Raw genomic sequence first — 20496 nt, 5'->3', positions numbered from 1 at the left:
TACTGTAACTTGAGGATGTCAGACGGGGCATTTTAAGGACTGTAGCTACATCTCCTGCAATTTGTCCACTAATGCACAAGAGAAACTCAGTCTGATGGAGAGCGTGAGCGAGGGAGAAAAAGGAAAGGGAGTGAAAAGGTAGTGGGAAAAAAAACTGCCTGGGTTGCAAAATGGGTCCATTTATTAATAACAATGGCAGTGGCTGTATTCCCGCTGGTGGTGGGGACTCATGAAACTTTCAGATCTCTAAGGGGCCTTCTTAAGCAGCGGAGACTGGCTACTCTGTCTCCCCTGACCCAATTAGGGAGCAATGGAGCATGAGGCCAGCTAAGAAAAGGCCAGGAAAGAGAAAGGAGCTACCTAATGTTACTTGTAACCGGGCCAGCCATTACCTGCAGAGAGGCTCTGCCATTAGACCACTGACCGCATACGCAATCAACACAACTAGATGCTAGTTGTTGTCCTGGGCTCAAACGTTAGAAGCTCTAGTGTTGCGCCTCTGGCTGCTCGTACTGTAACGTGTCTAACGAGTTTCACAGCTACAGCAACACTAGATGTGATAACATTGTCCTTCAGGAGAGGAGAGGGTGGCTGGATGTCTCACTGGAACCATATACTCTAATTACATTGTCATATGGCCAGTTTTCAGTGCCAGGAGCAGATTAAAGTCAAGTTGAAGCATAAAAACAGGTCTCATCTGAGTTGCATGATCAATTTTGTTTGCGTGGCAAGTAAAGTAGGTGTGTTTGAGGATAAGACCGTGTTTATCCCTTTCACTGTCTCACCATGAAATAATTTATTGTTGTTGTAGCGGTATAGCGGCCTGACAGCTCTGGCTTTGTATCCGCCGTGCACTCTAATCCAGGGTGCTTTACTTTTAGATACCGGACAGCCATGAATGTCTCAGAGTAATTCCAGACTTGACACCAGTAGTCTGACACAGCGATTTGCCTTTATTGCAAACTGTTTCAATAACGACACCATTCTCCCCTTCCCTTGCACTGCCTCATCACCATTAGCTAAACCTGGCAAACTACTGCCATTGGTTTCACTCAGTCAGGAAAAAAAAAGTGGAACCAACATACAAATGATAACAGAGCTGGGTAAGCCGAGCCTTTGTCCTCTGCTGCCGTCCGTTCCCTCGCTCCGTTGCTCTGCTCCTCATCAGCTTGTCTTGATTTATCTGGCTGCAGTCAAGGCCCTCGCTGCTCCCATGGCTTCACTTTGAACACATTTTTATTCTTCGTTCTGGTAGAAATTGACTGTCTTGTTTTGGCCCCCTTTTTAATGATTTTTCTTTTTGGGGTATTTTTTTTTCCTCCAGTTGCATTTGCAGAGCATCACTAGGCCTTTGATCATGCTCAGTCTGTCCTTGTGGCTGTTTTCATAGCAACCTCCCCCACCCTCCACCCCCTGCCCCCCCGCCTTCCACACCCACCCACCCCAATTCACTCCTTTGGCCCGGCCCGTTTGCATCAGCCCCTTGTCTCTTTGACTGACATGTCTGTTCCACAGCGCACAGGAAGCCTGGGAAGAAATCAGATATCAAAAACACAAAAACTCAAGATCAAACCATCTTTTAAGCTGTTTATTTATTTTTTAAATTTATTTTCCAGTTTCTTTTTTATGCTCCTTCAGACCATATCTCTGAAGCTCAGATATCGGAGGAGCCAAACAAAAACTTGTGTGATGCTCGTTTTTCAAGTAACGCTGGTTCTTAGACCCTTCACTGCCCGCTGCGGCTACGAATACAGTCTAAGGAAAAAGACACACGCTACAGAAATGACGCCATACACAAAGACACAAAAATCATCCTTATTATTATTTCAGTTTTGGTTTTTGATTTTCATTCCCACTGTGCCATTAAGTTCATTTAGCAGACCTGAGTTATTATTAAGTGTGTTGTTACCTGGCTTTAATTTGATTTTCAGGGCACAGGTAAATAGTTGAGATGTATTTTCACTAAAGATGATGGTGTGACAAACGCATTCATCGAGGAAAACTCTGAAAAACATAGCATGGACTCATAAGTGCATGGTTTTCTTATGTGACATAGTAGCCATTGTTGAAGTCTCCTGTTCTGCCATATTTAATGGATACATCAAGAAATACTTCTGATAAAATAATCAGATTTTATTCTCACCACTGTGGTACTGATGGAGAATGATGGGATTGATTCATAAATGAGGACTTCTACAATGGCTATCACTGTGTATGCTTAATAAACTTCATATTTTCTCTTAAGTCGTGGTTTGTTTAAATGTATGAAATGCATCCTGCATGTTATATATGGTAGGTATAATATTCAAAAAATGCTGAATAAGTTCTCATACTCAAAAATATGTTATTCACCTTCCAAACAATCACACAGACATAAAAACAAATTGCAGAAAACAGATTTTAATTTTTAATCTGACTGAAAGGTAACTCAGTCTGCAGTGTTTTAGAGTCAATCAGAAGCATGTCAATTGTTTGGAGAAAAAATTAAGTTCATGTTTAATCTTGTATTTAAAAATATTTGCAACTGTAAAAATTGCAAAGTATCAAATGCAAAATATAATGTGCATCTGACGTTGCATTATATTGCAAGCTCAAATCAGTACCGACATACCTGAGACTTTTCTGTCAAATTACCATGATTTATCCAAATCTTTACAAATGTAACGAAACATAAGAATTCAATATTTCTGAACTCTCAGGTGTGTTGGTGTCTGTGTGTGTTTGTGTCTGTGTGTGCTTTTTTTGCTCCTGCTTCTTCCCAGTGCCCGTCTCTAACTCCCTCTCCACCCTCTCTCAGTGAACGACTCAAACGTTCAGTTCCTGGACCAAGATGATGATGACGACCCAGACACAGAGCTGTACCTCACTCAGCCCTTCGCCTGCGGCACCGCCTTTGCTGTCAGTGTACTCGACTCCCTGATGAGTGCGGTGAGTTCTCAAACACGCTGCACGCTCGCTCTTGTTGGAGGACTTCTCAAAACCTCAAAATCACTCTTTAAAATAATAGATTTTGCGCACGCATTGATTTTTTGATTTCCTGATTATGTGCCTGGACTGTATGACAGAGTAATATTCAGAATTTCAAAAAGAGAGAAAAAAAAGAGTCGGAGAAAAGTTTCACACTATATATGCTGTGCCCACTGGGTAACAATTGCATGCTGTTGCACCGGTAGAAATTCCGGATGAGGGAAAGAGGTGAGCAACTTTGAAGTGAGTCAGACTAGAAGATGGACCTGAGGAAACTTGGATTGGAGAGAGATGTCTACTGAATTTAGCTTGCTAACCAGCAACCCCAAGCCCATCCTGTCTTGTAATACCACTTTGTACCTCACGAGGCGACAGTGTTGTGGTATAGACTCCTATAGGTTCAGCTACGAGATGTATGCACGTTCCTGCTAAAATGTCAGAAAGAAATATTCCCCTAAACTAAGTTGCCTTGTTAACTCATAGCAAAACACACTTAAATAAAATTTGACAGAAACTAAATAAAACTGATTTAAAGGAGACCTATAAGGCTTTTTTTTTTCTTCCTTTCCTTCAGTGTGTGATATCGGTTCTTGTGTATGTAAAAGGTGTCAAAGTTAAAAAGCCCAAAGTCGGTTCAGTGGAACTCTCTCCCGCAGAAAACACTGCACCTGAAGTGTCTGAAATGCCTCGACATTAGTCGCGCCTTTAATTCACTGACTTCTTGACATCATTCCATCACCATGTCACACATTTAATAAATTATGCCTATATTCACGGTAGAAGTGAAGTGAACTGGAACTGAAAACACAACAGAGCCGACTGGAGACGGTGAGCAGTGCTGGCTCAGGCTGGGTAGAAACCTACAATAAAATTATGAGCCTGAAGATGAGCATAATATTACAATAACAATATTATAACATAACTTTAAAATGTCCTGCTTTGTCGTTCCACTGTTTCAACAATCAACAACTCTGGTTTGTTAAGAAAATCTGCTTCACATCACATATGACCTTGTCAGCCGTGTCTTCATTGCACCAGGAGTCCTGACTAGAGCTGCTAAATCACCTCAGCACTGTAGTCCCTGTCATCAGACTGTCCTCTTTTAGTCTCTGAAGCTGTGTTCGACCCAGATCTGGGAGGCTGCTAAGCCTGGTTCCGTTGCATTTGGTGTCATTTTAGGCTACTAGCTGCACAGCTAACTGAGCTAACTAGCTAATGGCAGCTTGCACCTTCAGCCATAGAGAACCACAGCAAAGAGAATAGCGAGCAACAGTTATTGGCTACTCTGGTTATGTGCTGCCTCCTTTTTGTTTGGAGTGACCTTTGAGAGGAAGCCAATTCTTACACATTGTGCCTTTAACGAGTAGATGATCTCAATATTTACAGACCTTGCAGCTGGTGTAAATCAGAACTGCTCCCCCAGTAGAGATTATGTGAAGCAATGATTTCAGTAGATGCACATTTTGGCATTTCAAGTAGGCTGAAGTTGGTAAATGAAAAGATACTGTACATTCATCACGTATGCCTGCCAGCTCCACTGACATCAAAAGGGAAGTTGCTGGCATCACTCCTCATCTTAAGTATCATGAATTCAACTTTCAAGAGCCTTATTAGATGTTTTAACAAAGTAAGTGTTGAAGGTTAGTGAGATGGCGATGACACAAGCTTGGCTGTTACAGGCCGAAGAATCGCTCTTTCATCTTTTGACAGTGTCATTGCTGCACTGGAGATAAGATAAAGGAGGAGGTTAGAGGGAAAAAAAATCCTCCTCTACACCTCATTTTTCCTCTCCCCGCTCTCATGACCAACTGTAGTTTTCCCTTTGGTGCTGTGATGGCTTAATTCCAGCAGCCCTCTCTGTGAGTGAGGGGTTAGAGGGGCGTACAGAGCCGAGCTGAGCAGGGAGTAGAGCAGGCGTCAGCTGTAGTCTGGCACTGGTCAGAGGTGAAGCCAGCTAATGGACAGTGCTCATCCATCATGAGGCTCTGCAGGCCTGTCAGGGGCCCGGAGAGAGGAGCTGCCACTCCGGCCCCGCTGCCGAGTGACATCGGCTGTCTTCACGCGCGGCAAAAACAGGTCCTGATCGGCTTGAAGGACAAGAGAACCTGACACCCGCAGAGAGCAGTCAAATCGTTGTTTCAGAAGGGAAGCGGACATCATACAGTGTGTAGAACAGTGTTCCTACAGGGAAGAGTAGTGCTGTTTAGTACATGTTTTATTTCACATGAAGATCCCACATATTATCATCAAAATTGTACTTTTTACAATTTTTTACAGTGAATAACTAAAGGGTCATTCAACTAATTTATAATAAAATATAAATATGACCCATGTCTAATGATTTACGTATAAACATGCAGTTTTATATATGCAGGTTTGGTTTTTCTTTTTTTAAAGATCTGGTCTCAACCCAAAACAGGGTATGGTAATGGACATGTAAAAAATTCTACAGTAACATTTCTTTCCAGAATAAGTCTCCTTATTGTGAACTGGTTTGGGAACAACACCCGGCAGGAGAGTAGTGCAGTCAGCAGGAGACGTCATTGGAGAACCATTGCCCAAACTTGAGAATATACTGCAGACCAAAAACACTGCATGACAAAAGCAAGGAAAATTGTTAAAGATTGCAAGCCACCCACACAATGGTCACACACACAAGGCGCTACTGCAGCCTGAGGACTAGCACAGAGAGGCTAACAAGTTCCTGTCCACGAAGACATTCATGTTCATCACTGCTTCACTCATATTGAAATATCATTTCCACCACACACTCATGCTCACCTCATTTCAGTGTAATCATTTTGCCAACACTTTGTAATAAGAATACAAATCGTATACTCAGAGTGACTCCTGATGAATTAATGCATTAATTAATGCAGATTATATCTTGAACTCATGTTGCTAACCATTAAAAAATGGCGATGTCACTATTACTTGGTGTAATTAGTTAACACTTACTTCATACATTAATTGAAAGCAGACCAGTACCCATTTTCATAGAAATGTGGAGCTATTTTTTTGTTTTAGATCAAACTGGTCAGCAGATACAAACATATACATATAAAACATAAATACATACATACAATTACATAAATTAATTTCTATATAACTGAAATCCAATCATGCATGTCAATTAGAATATGAAGTAACTGTGAATCCCTTAATTAATGATGTATTAAGTGTTAAATAGTCACATGATATATTAACTTAATCATTTGTTAATTGTTAGCAACAGGGAGTCATGCATTAATTCATGAGTTAAATTATCCGTCATGCTAATGATAATGTTAATTATTACTTAAGTATATGATCTGAACCTTTTATATAAAGTGTTACGATATTTTTTTGAATTGATCTTGTCTTGGATCATATAATGTAACATTTCACTACGTACTGATCCGTGAGACAAATAAATATTGATTTGGTTTGGTTTTACTATTCTGTCTGGATATTCCACAGAAAACATTGTGTTGTTACGACCTTTGCTTATGTAGAAAGAAGGCCCAATAAAAAACTTCACACAGCGAAGATATGCCATTATAGAAAAGGTGCACAAGACAGAAAGTTCTCTGTATTACTTCCGTGGCTTTTCCACTCACTTCCCAGTCAGCACTATGTGAAGAGACAGGCTGAGGGGCAACATAACAGGGACTGTGCTTTGCTCCCACATCTGCCACCTCCCTGCTCATGACTCTAATGGCATCTGCTTACAGATATCCCCTCTCTCTTCTCCCCAGACATACTTCAATGATAACATCCTCACGCTGATTCGGACGCTGGTCACAGGGGGAGCCACACCAGAGCTAGAGGCCCTGTTGGCTGAGGAGAACGCTCTCAGAGGAGGCTATAGCACACCGCAGACGCTGGCCAACAGAGACAGGTGTCGCGTCGCCCAGCTAGCCCTCTACGACGGGCCATTTGCCGACTTGGGGGTAAGTGGATGTTTAAGCGGAGATGACACGTTTTGGCACTACCCAGCAGCACACATCTGGCCGCCTCCGCTCCTCGCGATGCTTAATCCGATGTGAAGAACAGTGATCACGCAAAGCAGGCCTCAGTGGGTGGAGAGGGAAGAGGGTTTAAAGAATACAATGAACACCACTAAGAAAATTCCAAGTTTAATTGGTTCCAACCTTGTTTTTTAAAGCTTTATTGTTATACAGAATACTTTCAATACTTTTTTTGTAATTTTGTTTTCTCTTGGATGAATTATGGCATAATTTAAAATTACTGCTGATTGTTACAGTCTGCGATGCCAACAGTTGGTATTCACTCACAAGAAAACACCCTCAGCAATGCAGAACATTGAATTTTCACTGCAGTTTTACTAAATTCACTTTCAGAGATCCAAATCATCCGGCTGACCTAACTGATAGTGTCTTTGTTCCTCTTTTTTTCTCACCAGGATGGCGGTTGCTACGGGGATTTATTTTGCAAGGCATTGAAGACGTACAACATGCTGTGTTTTGGAATCTACAGATTAAGAGACGCTCATATGAGTGTACCCAGCCAGTGTACAAAACGGTACAATTTCTGCCTTCACCCTGTGTCAAAATACAAATGTGTTTATATTATAAAATGAGGAATTTGGGTTAAAGTAAAGTATTAAGTGAGTATTTTTTTACTCACAAAAGGAAAATTGCAGTGTAGCAGCAGCTCCTGCAAATAAATCACAAAAATAGTGAGTGAGAAGCAAAGTAAAACAATAAAATAAAAACAATTAAATAAAAACAATAAATAATCTAATTAAATAAATATTAATAAACTGACAATAAGGAGTAAATATGGGACTACAGCATTCGCTCTAACAGTATGTATTGAATAGATGCCAGGGCTTCAGACTAACTTTTTTACACTGGTTGCACCAACACAACATGTACAGTAGGTGCACCCAATAATACATTTTAATTTACATTCGGAAGACATTATGTAAATGACTGTAAGCAGGAATAAAGATACAGATAAATGTTTTTCTTAGTTTAAATCAAAACACATGCAACAAGAAATTGCAGCAAACTCAATTGTTTAAAAAGTGAAGTTACAAAGTATGTTTAAAGTTTAAAGTGCTTGACAAATTCAAATACATAAATCAAACTTAATAAAAAACATTAATTGATATCAAAGTTCACAGTTTATTCTACAGAAAGTATGTTAATATTTGTTAAAAAGCCAACTGTCTATACACCTAGTAGGTTTTTGTTAAAAAATATTTATATAGATTTTTTTTATCTGCTGAATATCAGGCGCTCCAGTGCGACCAATGCAAATGAGTAGTCGCACTTGATTTTTGGGTGCATGTGCTACTGAAATAGTTATAACCTGGAGCCCTGTATACTCTACAATGACAGTCATACACTGTAAACCCAGTAGGTTTTTGTTAAAAAATATATTTTTATTATTTTAATGTGTCCTGTTGAATATCAGGCGAACTGGTGCGACCAATAAAAATGTTTGGTGGTACTACTGAAATAATCGCACCTTGGAGCCCTCATACACTTTTTTAAACTGTAATATGAAATGTACATTACTGCAGGTTAAGTAGATATTGCTCAGAGCGGAACAGTAAGGTAGAGAATTGTTGTTGAATATTAAACTGAATTAATTATGTCTTGTTAAATAAACATATCTGTCTCCATCTTAACTGATTCCTAATGTAATATACATGGAATTGCTTCTTGTTAATTATGTTAATTTCCATTATAATGTATACATATATGCAGTGTTATTTAAATATTGTTACTCACAGTCAAGTACATGAAATATACAGTACAGTGAAGCATATTTTATGTCTAATTTTTTAGTACAACTGTGCAATCTTACACATCTTTTTAAAGATTTGATCCATCTCTTCTCATGCATCCACACTGTACATAATTCTCCTTTGAATGTTCTAGTTCTGAAGTATACTTAATATAAGCCTTTCTTTCTTTCTTTCTTTCTTTCTTTCTTTCTGTCTTTCTTTCTCCTTCGCTCTTTGTTGCCTTCCCACAAGCATCATGGAGTTTTAACCTCTGCAAACATTTGTTTTCTGGGCAGGTATGTGATCACGAACCCACCGTATGAGTTTGAGCTCGTGCCCACAGACCTGATCTTCTGCCTCATGCAGTTCGACCACAACGCAGGCCAGTCCCGGACAAGCTTGTCCCACTCGTCCCACTCCTCCCATTCCTCCAGCAAAAAGAGCTCCTCAGTCCACTCCATCCCGCCCTCCAACCGGCAGAACCGCAGCAGTAAGACCCGGGAAGCCCGCGACAAACAGAAGTACGTGCGCTTGAGTGACCTGTGGAGTTTTAGTGCTGCATGTTTAGTGTTTTCTACACCTGACCTGTACTTTTGTAGGTGTGTGTGTGTGTTTGTGTGCAGACCGTGGTGAACACATGCACTGATAAAAACACTGTGTATTGTGTGTTTGTGGTTTGTTTGTGTGTGATTTGTGCTCTGCGTCCATGCCCGGTGTGTTTTGTGCGTTTCCTTCATAATCATCTGCATGTGGTCTCCACTCTCGCATCAAAGCAATCATAACATGACATTAAACTGGTAAACTCACTTTGTGGAAAGCTGGGCTCATCTATTATACTCAAAGACTTTTGAGACTCTTTCCTTACAAATGAAGTCTGTGGCAGTGTAAACAGTAAAACCACTTGTTTGGATGGCATTGTGGTTGGAAACAAGCTTACAGTAAAGGCCTCAACCACCGCCAAATAAGATGACATGATTCAACACGACACACATGCAGTTTGTTGTTGGGTCTACCTGTTGTATCTGTCTTAATATTTAATCGTTTGGTGTCTTAACTATGAATATTTGTGGAGTAAATAACTGTTGTTTGTTGGATATTTGTGCACATTTACTGTAGTGCTCATGATCAGTACGCCAGATCATGGATGTATTGTGTTGTGATTAACCGTTACTGTAGCTGGTGTTGATTATAAAGCACATTTGGCTAACATTACTGATTACTCATAAGATCACCCCTCATTAGCAGTTGTTAATATTTTGTTACCCATGGTGCATCTGTACTGCTTTATTGCATGTCCATGTTGGTAGCCCTCTTTAGCAGGCTCTTATTTCCTGTTCTGTTATTATAAGATTATTTTGAATCAGGTGAAATATTTTGATCTTCATGTTAAATACACCTTATTCTCCCCCCAAATTTTACACTATGAATTAAATTTTTATGGGAGAATAAGGACACTGAACTTTGAATTTGTGACATACTCTAAAAGCATGCAGATTTGTTATAATCGTACTTAAGAGTTATTAAATGTTAGATGATAAGCCCTCAATACATCTTAATATTAAGATGTATGATGTAGCCTAACAATATGTAAGCCTTAACTGGACTGGTAGTCATTTTTCAGTTGTGTATTGACTGTAAATACTACTCACTTACAGTAGATTACTTACCTCTCTTTCTGAAGTGCAACAAGGATGAATAGAATGGGCCAAGGTATGCAAGTTAACGATTCTGCATGACTTAGCAACCTTTTACCTGGGGGTTCTGATCATAACTATGTCCCCCGTGGATATTGTTATGACGAGGGGAGTTTGTTTTATTTATTATGTTTCTTCAGATGTTAAGTAAACCATGCCTCAGTTTAAGTTTTGCTTTCATCTCGAAAGCAAACTGTCTGCTGCTGCTCCTGCCTCCTCCCTGCCATGATCAGGACCATCTCCACATTGCATGAGGTTGAGACGAACCCCCCCTCTGCCCTTCCTCTCCTTTCTTTTAGCCTCTACCTCAGTTATTCACTTGATGATATGAGTTTTCTGTTTTTCCTCCAGACAAATCCTTTTTCACATCGTTTCTTTCCGTCATTTATCATGCCTTTTTATGATTTATTTCAACTTGAGATGGTTTGCATTGTGTGAGAGGTCTGTGTGTTTGCGCATCTTCCCTCCTATTGAATGCTATTAGGTGACTGTAGCAGACTTTTAGCTGTCATATTATGCTCTCATTGAGTACACTAGGTAATTATTGCACTGGCATCAGCATAAATCACAGAGTAACAACATGTTGCCCGACTGTACAAGCCTCGGTCATAGCTCACATGTAGGTCAGTCTGATTCAAATCCCCCTGATGCAGCCAATTGCTTACTCCTTAACACAACTTTAAGAAAGTGTGTCCAGCCCTGTGCCATCGGTCACACCAAGAAAGTGGGAGGTGTGACCAATTGAAAGTCTAAATTGAAGGGGGATATGAGTCTGTAAGTTTCCTCCTTGTAACCCTGTGCACCTGATATGGTGGTTTGAGGCGACATCACTAAGTTCACCGTATCAGCAGCAGACTCTGGAGAGAGATGGCAGACATCTTGCTTCACCTCGGGCACAATTCCACACATCAAATGCCTGTGCTGTAACACACGGCCCCGCAGCCTTAAGCTTGCTGACACACACACACACACACACACACACGCAAGCCCACACAAATGAATCTCCGTACATGCAAGCCTGCATGTACATGAACGCACACACACGCACACAGTTTGCTCCACATAGCAAAGTTAAAATTTGATATTACAACTTCCCCCAAAAGGAAGTGACATGTTGAATGGCATTGCAGATGCCTGTGAAGTGCTGGGAGAGAGTTTACAAACTTCTGACAGCTGGCACACACACTTACCTTTCCTCAGAAACAGTGCTCTCATAACCTACTTTAACATGAAGAGATTTTTTCTAGAATGACACATCCAAATCTTTCAAATCTCCTCTCTCACATAATGAATGTCAGCATGACAATAAAGCTTACTATGAAATGTGACTGTCTGGGATGTAGTATCATGTATAAGTTTACAGGGTCAGCTCATCCAAATGAGGAAAAAACACTTTCTACCTTCAAATTTGTGGTACCTTGTCATTGCAATAGTTACATTTCTGTTTTCCAGGTTTAGAGTTATTTATAGCTGAGATTTCTGCCTCCACCCAGACATAATGAAAGTGAATGGGATTTTGTATGTGGTGCTCAAAGCATTGTATTTAAAACAGCAATATCACTTTATAGAAACAGCGTCTGTGTTTAAAATATAGTCAGACAGAAGGCGAAGATACAAATTTGAGAGCTGGTGTTTTTCTGTGATCCATGTTTATTTGCCCCAAACAACTACTGTTCAGATGTTAGCTGTAGTTTTCTGACAACATAGACGGAACACAAGCTCTTGGGATTATTTTCCTGCACTGGTATCTTTGCATTGACTTTTAAATGAAACCCGGGTCACTTCTAAAATTTCCTTCACTTTGCACCTCAAAGTCGATCTCAGAACCCATAAGCTAATTTATCCACTCTAGGGGCGACGGCCATTGTTTCAGGGCTTCCAGTGTTGCCAAGACTTCCTCTACAAACAGATATCTGCATATATATATTGTGTGACAAGATGTAGTTCTCCGACCAGTTTCTCACAAAACTAAATGGTATTTTACTATCTTTACAACAAACTGAGACTTTCTTGACTTGCAAAATTATCTTATAAAGGTGCTCCGTGTGAAGCTGGTCACTAGTTTATGTTAGTGGACTCCATTTCTAACATTACCTACTGTTGCTCTCTGTTAGGGGAGTGGAAAGGGGCACTGAGATGAGGCACTCGAGAACGTGTCACATACTTTGGACTGTCGTGGAAAATCTGATCGAGTCCTTCACAAAGAAATTGACGATCCTCCAGCATTAACCTACTCGAACTACAAATAGTCCACAGGCTAGTAGGTGATGGGGAAGGTCTCATTTTCACATCACGTTACCCTCCGATCACATGTGGTCAATAAAAAAGTGATTGATACAAAGTATAATTCATGGCATAGTCCAAACGTGATCAAAAAAAATATTTGCCCCCGACTTTAACCACCGTACGTATTTTTTTCTGAAAAAAGGTCCCATGAAGGAAACTGTGTGGGGTTGAGGAAACAGATGCATTGAAAACTTTTGCAGCGAGCACCACACACCGAAATCTATTCTTCTTTATTGTATTCAGATGGCATGAAAAATTTCACTCAAAACTATGGAAACATAAAACTATCTGGGGGACTAGACAGCAGGAGAAAGACCCGACCTGACCCTGTAACACTTTAGAACTGAACAAGGATGATTTGTGTTCTAATCCTGACAGATTATAACCATCTACTTACACAGACTGATTACTCACCACCACCATGACATTCAAATTGGCTCAGTTTACCAGAACACAAACTTAAACTGGACCTCACAGTTTGATGCTAATGACAAAGAATGCCGTGCAAATCTATCACTTAAACTGAGGCAGTGTGGTTGCAAGTAAGACTGTGTTGCATACTTTGTCAGACTAACTCTACCTTCTCTTCTTCCTCTCTCGCCTTGTTCTCTTCAGAAAAGAAATGGTTTACAGATGAACCAGAAAATGCCTACCCACGGAACATTCAGATCAAGCCCATGAGCACTCACATGGCCAACCAAGTCAACCAATACAAATCCACTAGTAGTCTGATTCCACCAATCAGAGAAGTTGAAGATGAATGCTGAACACAGGGTTTTCTTGCTGACTCACCAGACATCTGTACGCTCTTTCAAAGGAGATGGGAAGAGATCACCCTTGGAGGAGTAATGATGATGATGATGATGATGATGATAATAGGGATGTTGAAGACTGAAACATTTCTCTTCACTCATTCTTCTAATCGAGGGTTGGACAGGAACCCAAACTGGAAGGGACCTCTTATGTGTATACCTTTAATGTTACTTCCATGCTCTTGGACATTGTTTTATTTATTAATGTATCCATAGTGATGTACATAATGACAATCAAATAAGGATTGTACAGCCCCTTCCCCCTAGCACTTTTTGGAATTATTTTAAGAGTTGACAGAAAAAAAAGAGTACTTCCTGTAATTCTTTGCAATAGTTCACCTCTTCGTGTGACCAGACTCCATGGCTAAGGTGGCTGGTTATCGGAGGATGAGGGTTGCAGCGATAAACTGATCATATCATCACCCAAAGATCCGCCCAGATGCATCACGTCAAAGCAGCTGGGCTCGTCGGCTTCATATCTCCTGTCTGCTTCTGTTCTATTTGCACTAAAACTGAACAAGTTTCTTTTGACAGAACAACTGGAACCATCAGATTCCCCCTCAATAAAACGTCGCTGAGGAGATGAAGAAGTGAAGGAAGGAAGGAAGGGAGGGAGGGATGGAGGGAGGGCTGCTTGGCTTTTCAGGATGCATACTAATCGTGTTCTTAGGTTGTGTTACATCACGTCATTGCTTAAGGTTTGCTACTTCACCGTTGACTCGTCATGTTGAGTGAGAGCATTCCAGTCCTGCAGAACAAAACCATCTTGCAGTACAGTAGTCTAAAAAAAAAACTCAGAGATTGGTGCAGTGTTGGTGTTTGCCGGCTGAAAGAGAACCCTGTACCTACACGTCTTCTGCTGATACGTCAGATCATAAAGCCTGTGACTCTGTTTTAAGCTCCTATCGCATGATATGTGCCTGAGCCCCCTTCTATAACAGATACAGTGTGGTTGATCAACCTGAATACATGGAAAAGGATGTAAAAGAACAACCTACCCTGTCCTTCATGCGTTCAGGAGCATTTATGTTATGTACAAGCTGTGTGTGCGTGTGAGTGCGCTTGTGTGTGTGTGCGTCGCAGCCACTTGTCCTTCTGGTGTCATCTCCTTCATTGGCTTGTATGTGACAGTGCAACTTTGAAGGAACAGCATGTGGGATCTTGGCTCTAAAAAAATGAAAATCATGGTGGAAAAAAAGCATCAGAAGATTGAGAGGGTTTGGATCTACTAACAATATATGTTGCATAAAAACCAAAACCAAAATCCCCAACTATGTTTGAGCGAACCCGAAAAGCAGCTGCGTGCCCACCGTTGACGTTTTGCCGCGACATCAGCGGTCGAATTGGGATCACAAAGAGTGGTGCATTTTTCTGAATGTTTTGTCTGTTACAAAAAAAAGTCCTTGTCTGAGGAAAGAAATGCCACATATCGCATAAAAGTGGGCATAATTGGGTCCTCCTTTGATCAGAGCAACTGCCTGGCACAGGGTTGGCACAGAGGCAGGAAAGAGCTTGGATGTTCTCTGTTGCCAATCCAGATGTCACACGCCTCAAAACTCTCAGGAGTTAAGCTGCTGTGTTCGGTCCTCTAACACGGGGAAATGCTCAAACGTAGTTGGGTGGAAATGCAACAATGCCACAGACTGCTGATAAGGACACTGGAGAGGAAACAGTGTTCTTTGTGCTAGCCTGTGTGCGACATGAGTGTATTTTGCACATGTTTAGGCACTGACAAGATCCAAATCCAGCTGTGATAGTGATGGAGGATTGAGGTGGAAGCCTCGTCCTCCTGATACATAAACTTCATACAAATATGTAGTTGGATTTATACATTTAAACACAATTATTTTGTATCCATAAACATAATCAATTTGTACTTATTTTTCTAGACAAGAACCAAGACTCAAATAATATCTTTAATTACAACTACATATCAAAGGATTTTGTGTTTGACTACATCACCATTTTATTTCACATCGTACGAAGACAAAAGATTATTTTTTTATGCCCCTCTCTAACAAACTGCATTACTCTAGAGCCAATAAAGCTTAGACTAGCTTGCATTGTGAAACCACCATCTTCAGCCTGGCAGCTCAGCTCTGTTGAGTGCTTGTAGAAATAAATTACAGCTCATCTGAAGCCACTTTTAGTTGCACAGATGAGCCGTGTCTACTGAATAATGTGTCTGCTACTAAGCTTGCCTAGATGCGAACTTGCAGATGGAAAGTTAGGTGTAAAAGAATTATGTATCGAGGGGGTAAATGTTGTATTTTGATGGAGAGCAGATCAGAGTGGTGATAATTACAAGAAGATCACAGAGTCGCTTCCTCTGTGTGCAGGCCAGAACTGAATGACCTTCATTAGATGTGTTTGACCTAAATTAGGTCTCCAGTGTGGAGGGAGAGTGTGTACACTACAGCACAGTGTGCTGGTGTTTTCCACAAAATACGATTTCAAATATGACAGGGAGATGCTGTCTGTTGATTGCAGTGATTCTCCTCTATAGGCTGTATTAGGAAAAGTAAGTCTATAAAAAAAAAAGAAACAATTTTGGAATATGAGAAAGAAGATAATATTGTGCTAAATATGTTTGTGTAAATCAACCCATTATATAGACCACATTTCTTTCTTCAAACAAAATAATCTGAGCTTCAATGTCCGTCTATTGGGTGTGGTGCAACTATACTGAAGCCTCATACACATTGTCCTGAAGTGAACTTTTGAACTGTGATTACATTGTTGTCACACTTTGTAGCAAATAGATTTCTTTTCAGAAAATATGTGAGTAAAATGTATGTATAATTGGGTTGTTAATGGCATACCTGCTAGCCTGAACAATAAGGAACTATTAATATTTGATAACGGCAATGACTCATTATACATAGAATCGACAAACTGATTGTCATGTTGAAAAAAGGCAAATCTTGAAAATGAAAGATCCTGGATTCTCGAGGGAATGTGGAAATTATTCAAGTAAAAGTCAGGCGGAATTTGATCTGGTTTATCAGCCATCACAAAGATGGAAGGTAGCACCAATTCAGCAAAGGTTTTCAAAAGAGACAACATCCTTAATTTTCCTGTTTTTATTACTTTGTGTTATTGCAGGGTTTACATTCCATTTTGTCAGCTTGTCATCTGTCATGGTCTGCCACAACTGCTTCTTATTTGTTTACAGAGTATTTTTTTTGAGGTACTTAAACATAGCATTGTTCAGAAATAAAATGACACATGCTGCAAACTGGCATTAATATAAACTCACAAAGTAATGCACCATTTGTTTCCATTACACTTGATTACTGTGCTTTATCTACCTGAACCCTCATTGTGCGATTCATTCAGGCTGGCATTATTTACAACACTGGACTGAGATGTCTCTCCTTCCTTCACCTTGTCATATTTATGTCTCTGTTAGATGTTTTAGGTCTTTGCATTGTATACCTCTAAAGTTTTTAGAGTGTTTTTTGAAGTGCCATGAAGAGTTTAGTTGAGCAAGCATCCTTCAGTCATTCAGGGACACAGGCTCTTTTTGAGGGAGCTGAGTCCAAGTGTTTTTTCCACTGTGACAACGGTGTCTTGTACTGACATGGAGAACATCCAAGCCATCATTGCCTCCATGCCAGTATAGTGCCAGGCAGTGCAGGTGGTCAAAAGGAGGGCCCATAGTAAGTCCCACTATTGCGACAAGTGGCATTCAAGGGGCCTGAAGAAGTCAAACCACACATATAGTCTCCGCTGTGTGCTCGGTTACAGACTCTCAGGTTGTGTCATGTAGAGTGTAGTTAGATAAGGATGACTGAAAGATGCACATAGAGGCCCATGCCTGTAACATCAGATGTATTGTTGTCCACTGAACAAATCAAAGACTATGATGCGTCATGTTACAGTATGTTGCATTATTTTTGTTATTCTATTTTTTGCTGTAAAGGATGGATATAATAACTTATTTGCTGGGAATTGTACTAGATATAATAGGACATATAATACTTATGGGGATGGGAGGTGGGTCTCAAGTCTTAATAACACATTAAAATTGCATTCAGCAATTTTTATGTTTTTTTTTTTAAGAAAAACTTGCAATTTTTTGTTTATTTTTTGGCTGCCTATCAGTTCAGGAAGAATTCAGGACATTGCTCTTGCGTATCACAGATAGGATTTGTCGGCACACCGTCATCGCAGCAAACAGGACTTTGACATAGCAGTCTAATTAGTTTGGATGTGTTCTAGATAGGATGGATAAATGGATTATTTGATGGTGCTGAGTTGATCTACCTGACTCTGTCAAATATAATCTGCTGATAAATATACTGTCTTGTACAAAAAGTTTGTACATAGATTGTACATGGTTTCTTTTTGTATTTTCTCAAATTAAAATGGATGTATTTGTGTTCTAAACCATGACATTCTCCTTTCTTTATTCAAACTACAAAGAAAAGTTTTCCACTGTTATTGTATTTATTCTAAAGTGGTCATTTTACTCAACTGTCAATTAACTTAAATACAATATTTGAGTGTTTTCATGTTGTGCTATAATTCAGATTCAGAAGGAATGCTACACTTTATTATCCACAAAATGTTTACAGCTATAACTTTAAGATACTTTGCCAATTATTCATGCAAAACATATGATTGATTTGTTTATATGTTGCATTTTTATACATAGAACTATACCTGCATTATGTGAAGTAAAAAGGTACCAGCCTGACCTGCTACAACAATGCTGAAATGCAAGTGATGCTCACATTTTATTAATAAGAATGAATAAGAATGAATAAGAGGATAATAAGAATTTATATTATTTATATATATATATATATATATATATATTATTTAATTTATATTATATAATACGTAATATGACTTTTCAAAGGGCACATTCTTTTCATATATTAATAAGACACAACTGAGTTGTAAAGTTCAGGATGGTACATGTGTGGTTTGATCAGATTTGATTAGATTTGACACCACACATCTGTGCTGCTCCTGATTGGTGCAGAGACATGCATGAAATCACCATTTTTCAACTGAGCCCTGCTCACTTCAACCAGTTAAAAGAACACAGACAAAACTGCACAGGCAGAATTAGTCTCAATTGAAATAACAGAAACGTTGCTAAAGTTGGGTAATGCTTTAGATTATGGGCCAGTGTTGTTTTCTGTACTGATGGTGTACCAGTACAATACCTACCAGTACATACTGTACATGTATGGATAAGAATTCAGGAACTAAAAAAGTTGTTCTGATTGTATTTTTTCTGTTACTGCAGTATGACTCACTGAGCAGCAGAACTGTTTGAGGGGTTAGATAGAAAACATTAGCATATTATAAAAATAGTATTTTATAAATGTACTGTAATGGGTTTAAAAATGACTACTTACCTTAAATGGAGGGAAAAAAGACAGAAAAGGAGAAAAGACAAACCACTTAGGCTGAATCCAAATCTCCGTCCATACTATACGAGCAGCTGATGGGCCTAATGACCTCGATAATAAAATGAATTTTGATTGCCTCTACAGCGTTATGAACAAGTTAAAGGAAAGAAATGGCTTTCTGACTAAGACCACAATAAAGGGCATTGCAATGATCTAGGTGTGATGTAATAAAAGCACAAATGATCTTTTTAAGGTCCGCTTCAGATAAAAATGACTTTTGAGTTAGTCCTTAGCTGAAGAGAGCAGTTTAACTTTTATAATTTGGTTCTCAAAAGATAAGCTGGAATTAAAAATGTCTGTTGGTCCATTTCCTAGGAAGGCCTACTCACAATATGGGATACAACACTGTACTTATCAGGGACATAAGAAGCCTATAGTACGGTATAGTCTTATATGGACTGACACATGTAGTCTGTTAGTGGTACACCATTAGTAAAATATAATTATACTGTAAATTGGGAAGAATTATACTGTATCCTGTGGGCCGTAATCTAAAGTGTAACTGAAAATTGTATGTGCATGAAGTAGCATGGTAAGAAGGTAACGTGGATAAGGCCTTTAAGTAAAGCATCTGAGAGCATCTTTGATGACCTATAATCTTATTATTTCCTCTGTACTTTTGAAACACAACTACATCATGATAAATATCAGTGAATTCACATCGTCACTTAACCACTTTACTGTGTATACAATACAGAGTCACTGTAAAATTGCCACGGACCCAGTGCCTGACCTTGACTATCACCAGGGGAAGCCTGAGCTAAACGTATATTGTATTTTACCAATCCCCACCCTGCGGAGGGGTCGGTGACCCCACGGTCCAAGTTGCACCGCCAATCCGCTTATCCATTGAGCCTGGCATTAGTCTTGATTTACGTTTACTGACATGCTATTAGCTGCTCCATCACTTTCACCTGTCAGACTGTCAATCAGCGGGGATCCACAGTGATGGGTGGGAATAGCATTCGAATCACATTCTGTCCACACTGGCTCGTATATCTCCAGAGAGACGGTGACAGTGGATGAGCAAAGGACATCATACCAGGTATCTCGCTTTGCTGTCATGTCAGCGCCGCGAATGTTTGTGCATCACATCGGGTTGTGTAGCATCTTAATGTGGATAGGGTTTACTGATACAGTTATTCCAGGAGAAAATTATATACTGAGAAAGTAATCCTCTATCCCCCGTTGGAGCTTTAACATGTCTGAGCAAAGCCTAACCGTGTGATAAGCATATCATTAAACAGTACCAAAGTTAAAGGATTTTTAACCTTTATGTAACATGGCAATTTTCCAACTGAAATAATCTGCTTCCAGATACAGTGAACTAAACACTGTGTCACCCATGTCAAGGGTACTGAGATATCTCCTGAGAATCCTTCAAACATCATGAGCAGCACCAATTTCTGAGGTGTTATGATGAGGCAGGATGACTTCTCAGGCATCGACCCACTCCTCTCTCCTAGCTAGAAATCAGTGGACATCTCATATGTCTCTGGGCCCTGCCCGCCGCTCCTCCCTCTCCTCCGCCTCCTCCACGCTCCTCAGCTGAAGTGTGCAATTTCACA

The 20496-nt window shown here is 39.9% G+C and overlaps 1 protein-coding gene across 6 annotated transcripts in view; it reads left to right on the top strand.

Moving 5' to 3' along the window:
• Positions 1 to 13454, top strand: part of kcnma1a (potassium large conductance calcium-activated channel, subfamily M, alpha member 1a) — a 152703-nt gene extending 139249 nt beyond the window's left edge. For 2 of the 6 annotated variants that reach the window (XM_073481734.1, XM_073481738.1), the window contains exons 25-30: positions 2798 to 2928; positions 6705 to 6899; positions 7373 to 7491; positions 9004 to 9228; positions 10389 to 10417; positions 13303 to 13454. In XM_073481734.1, coding sequence (XP_073337835.1) covers positions 2798 to 2928; positions 6705 to 6899; positions 7373 to 7491; positions 9004 to 9228; positions 10389 to 10417; positions 13303 to 13454 — 851 coding nt within the window. Of the gene's footprint in view, positions 1 to 1019; positions 1104 to 2797; positions 2929 to 6704; positions 6900 to 7372; positions 7492 to 9003; positions 9229 to 10388; positions 10418 to 12027; positions 12031 to 13302 lie in introns of all 6 variants that reach the window. The other 4 variants (XM_073481733.1, XM_073481739.1, XM_073481735.1 and 1 more) reach the window with 4 other exon arrangements.
• The last annotated feature ends 7042 nt before the right edge of the window (positions 13455 to 20496 follow it).

This window comes from Pagrus major, chromosome 15 (assembly GCF_040436345.1).
Source record: "Pagrus major chromosome 15, Pma_NU_1.0".
Classification (NCBI taxonomy): domain Eukaryota; kingdom Metazoa; phylum Chordata; class Actinopteri; order Spariformes; family Sparidae; genus Pagrus; species Pagrus major.
Note: the sequence above shows the minus strand (reverse complement) of the source record. Positions and strands in the feature narration are given on the sequence as shown.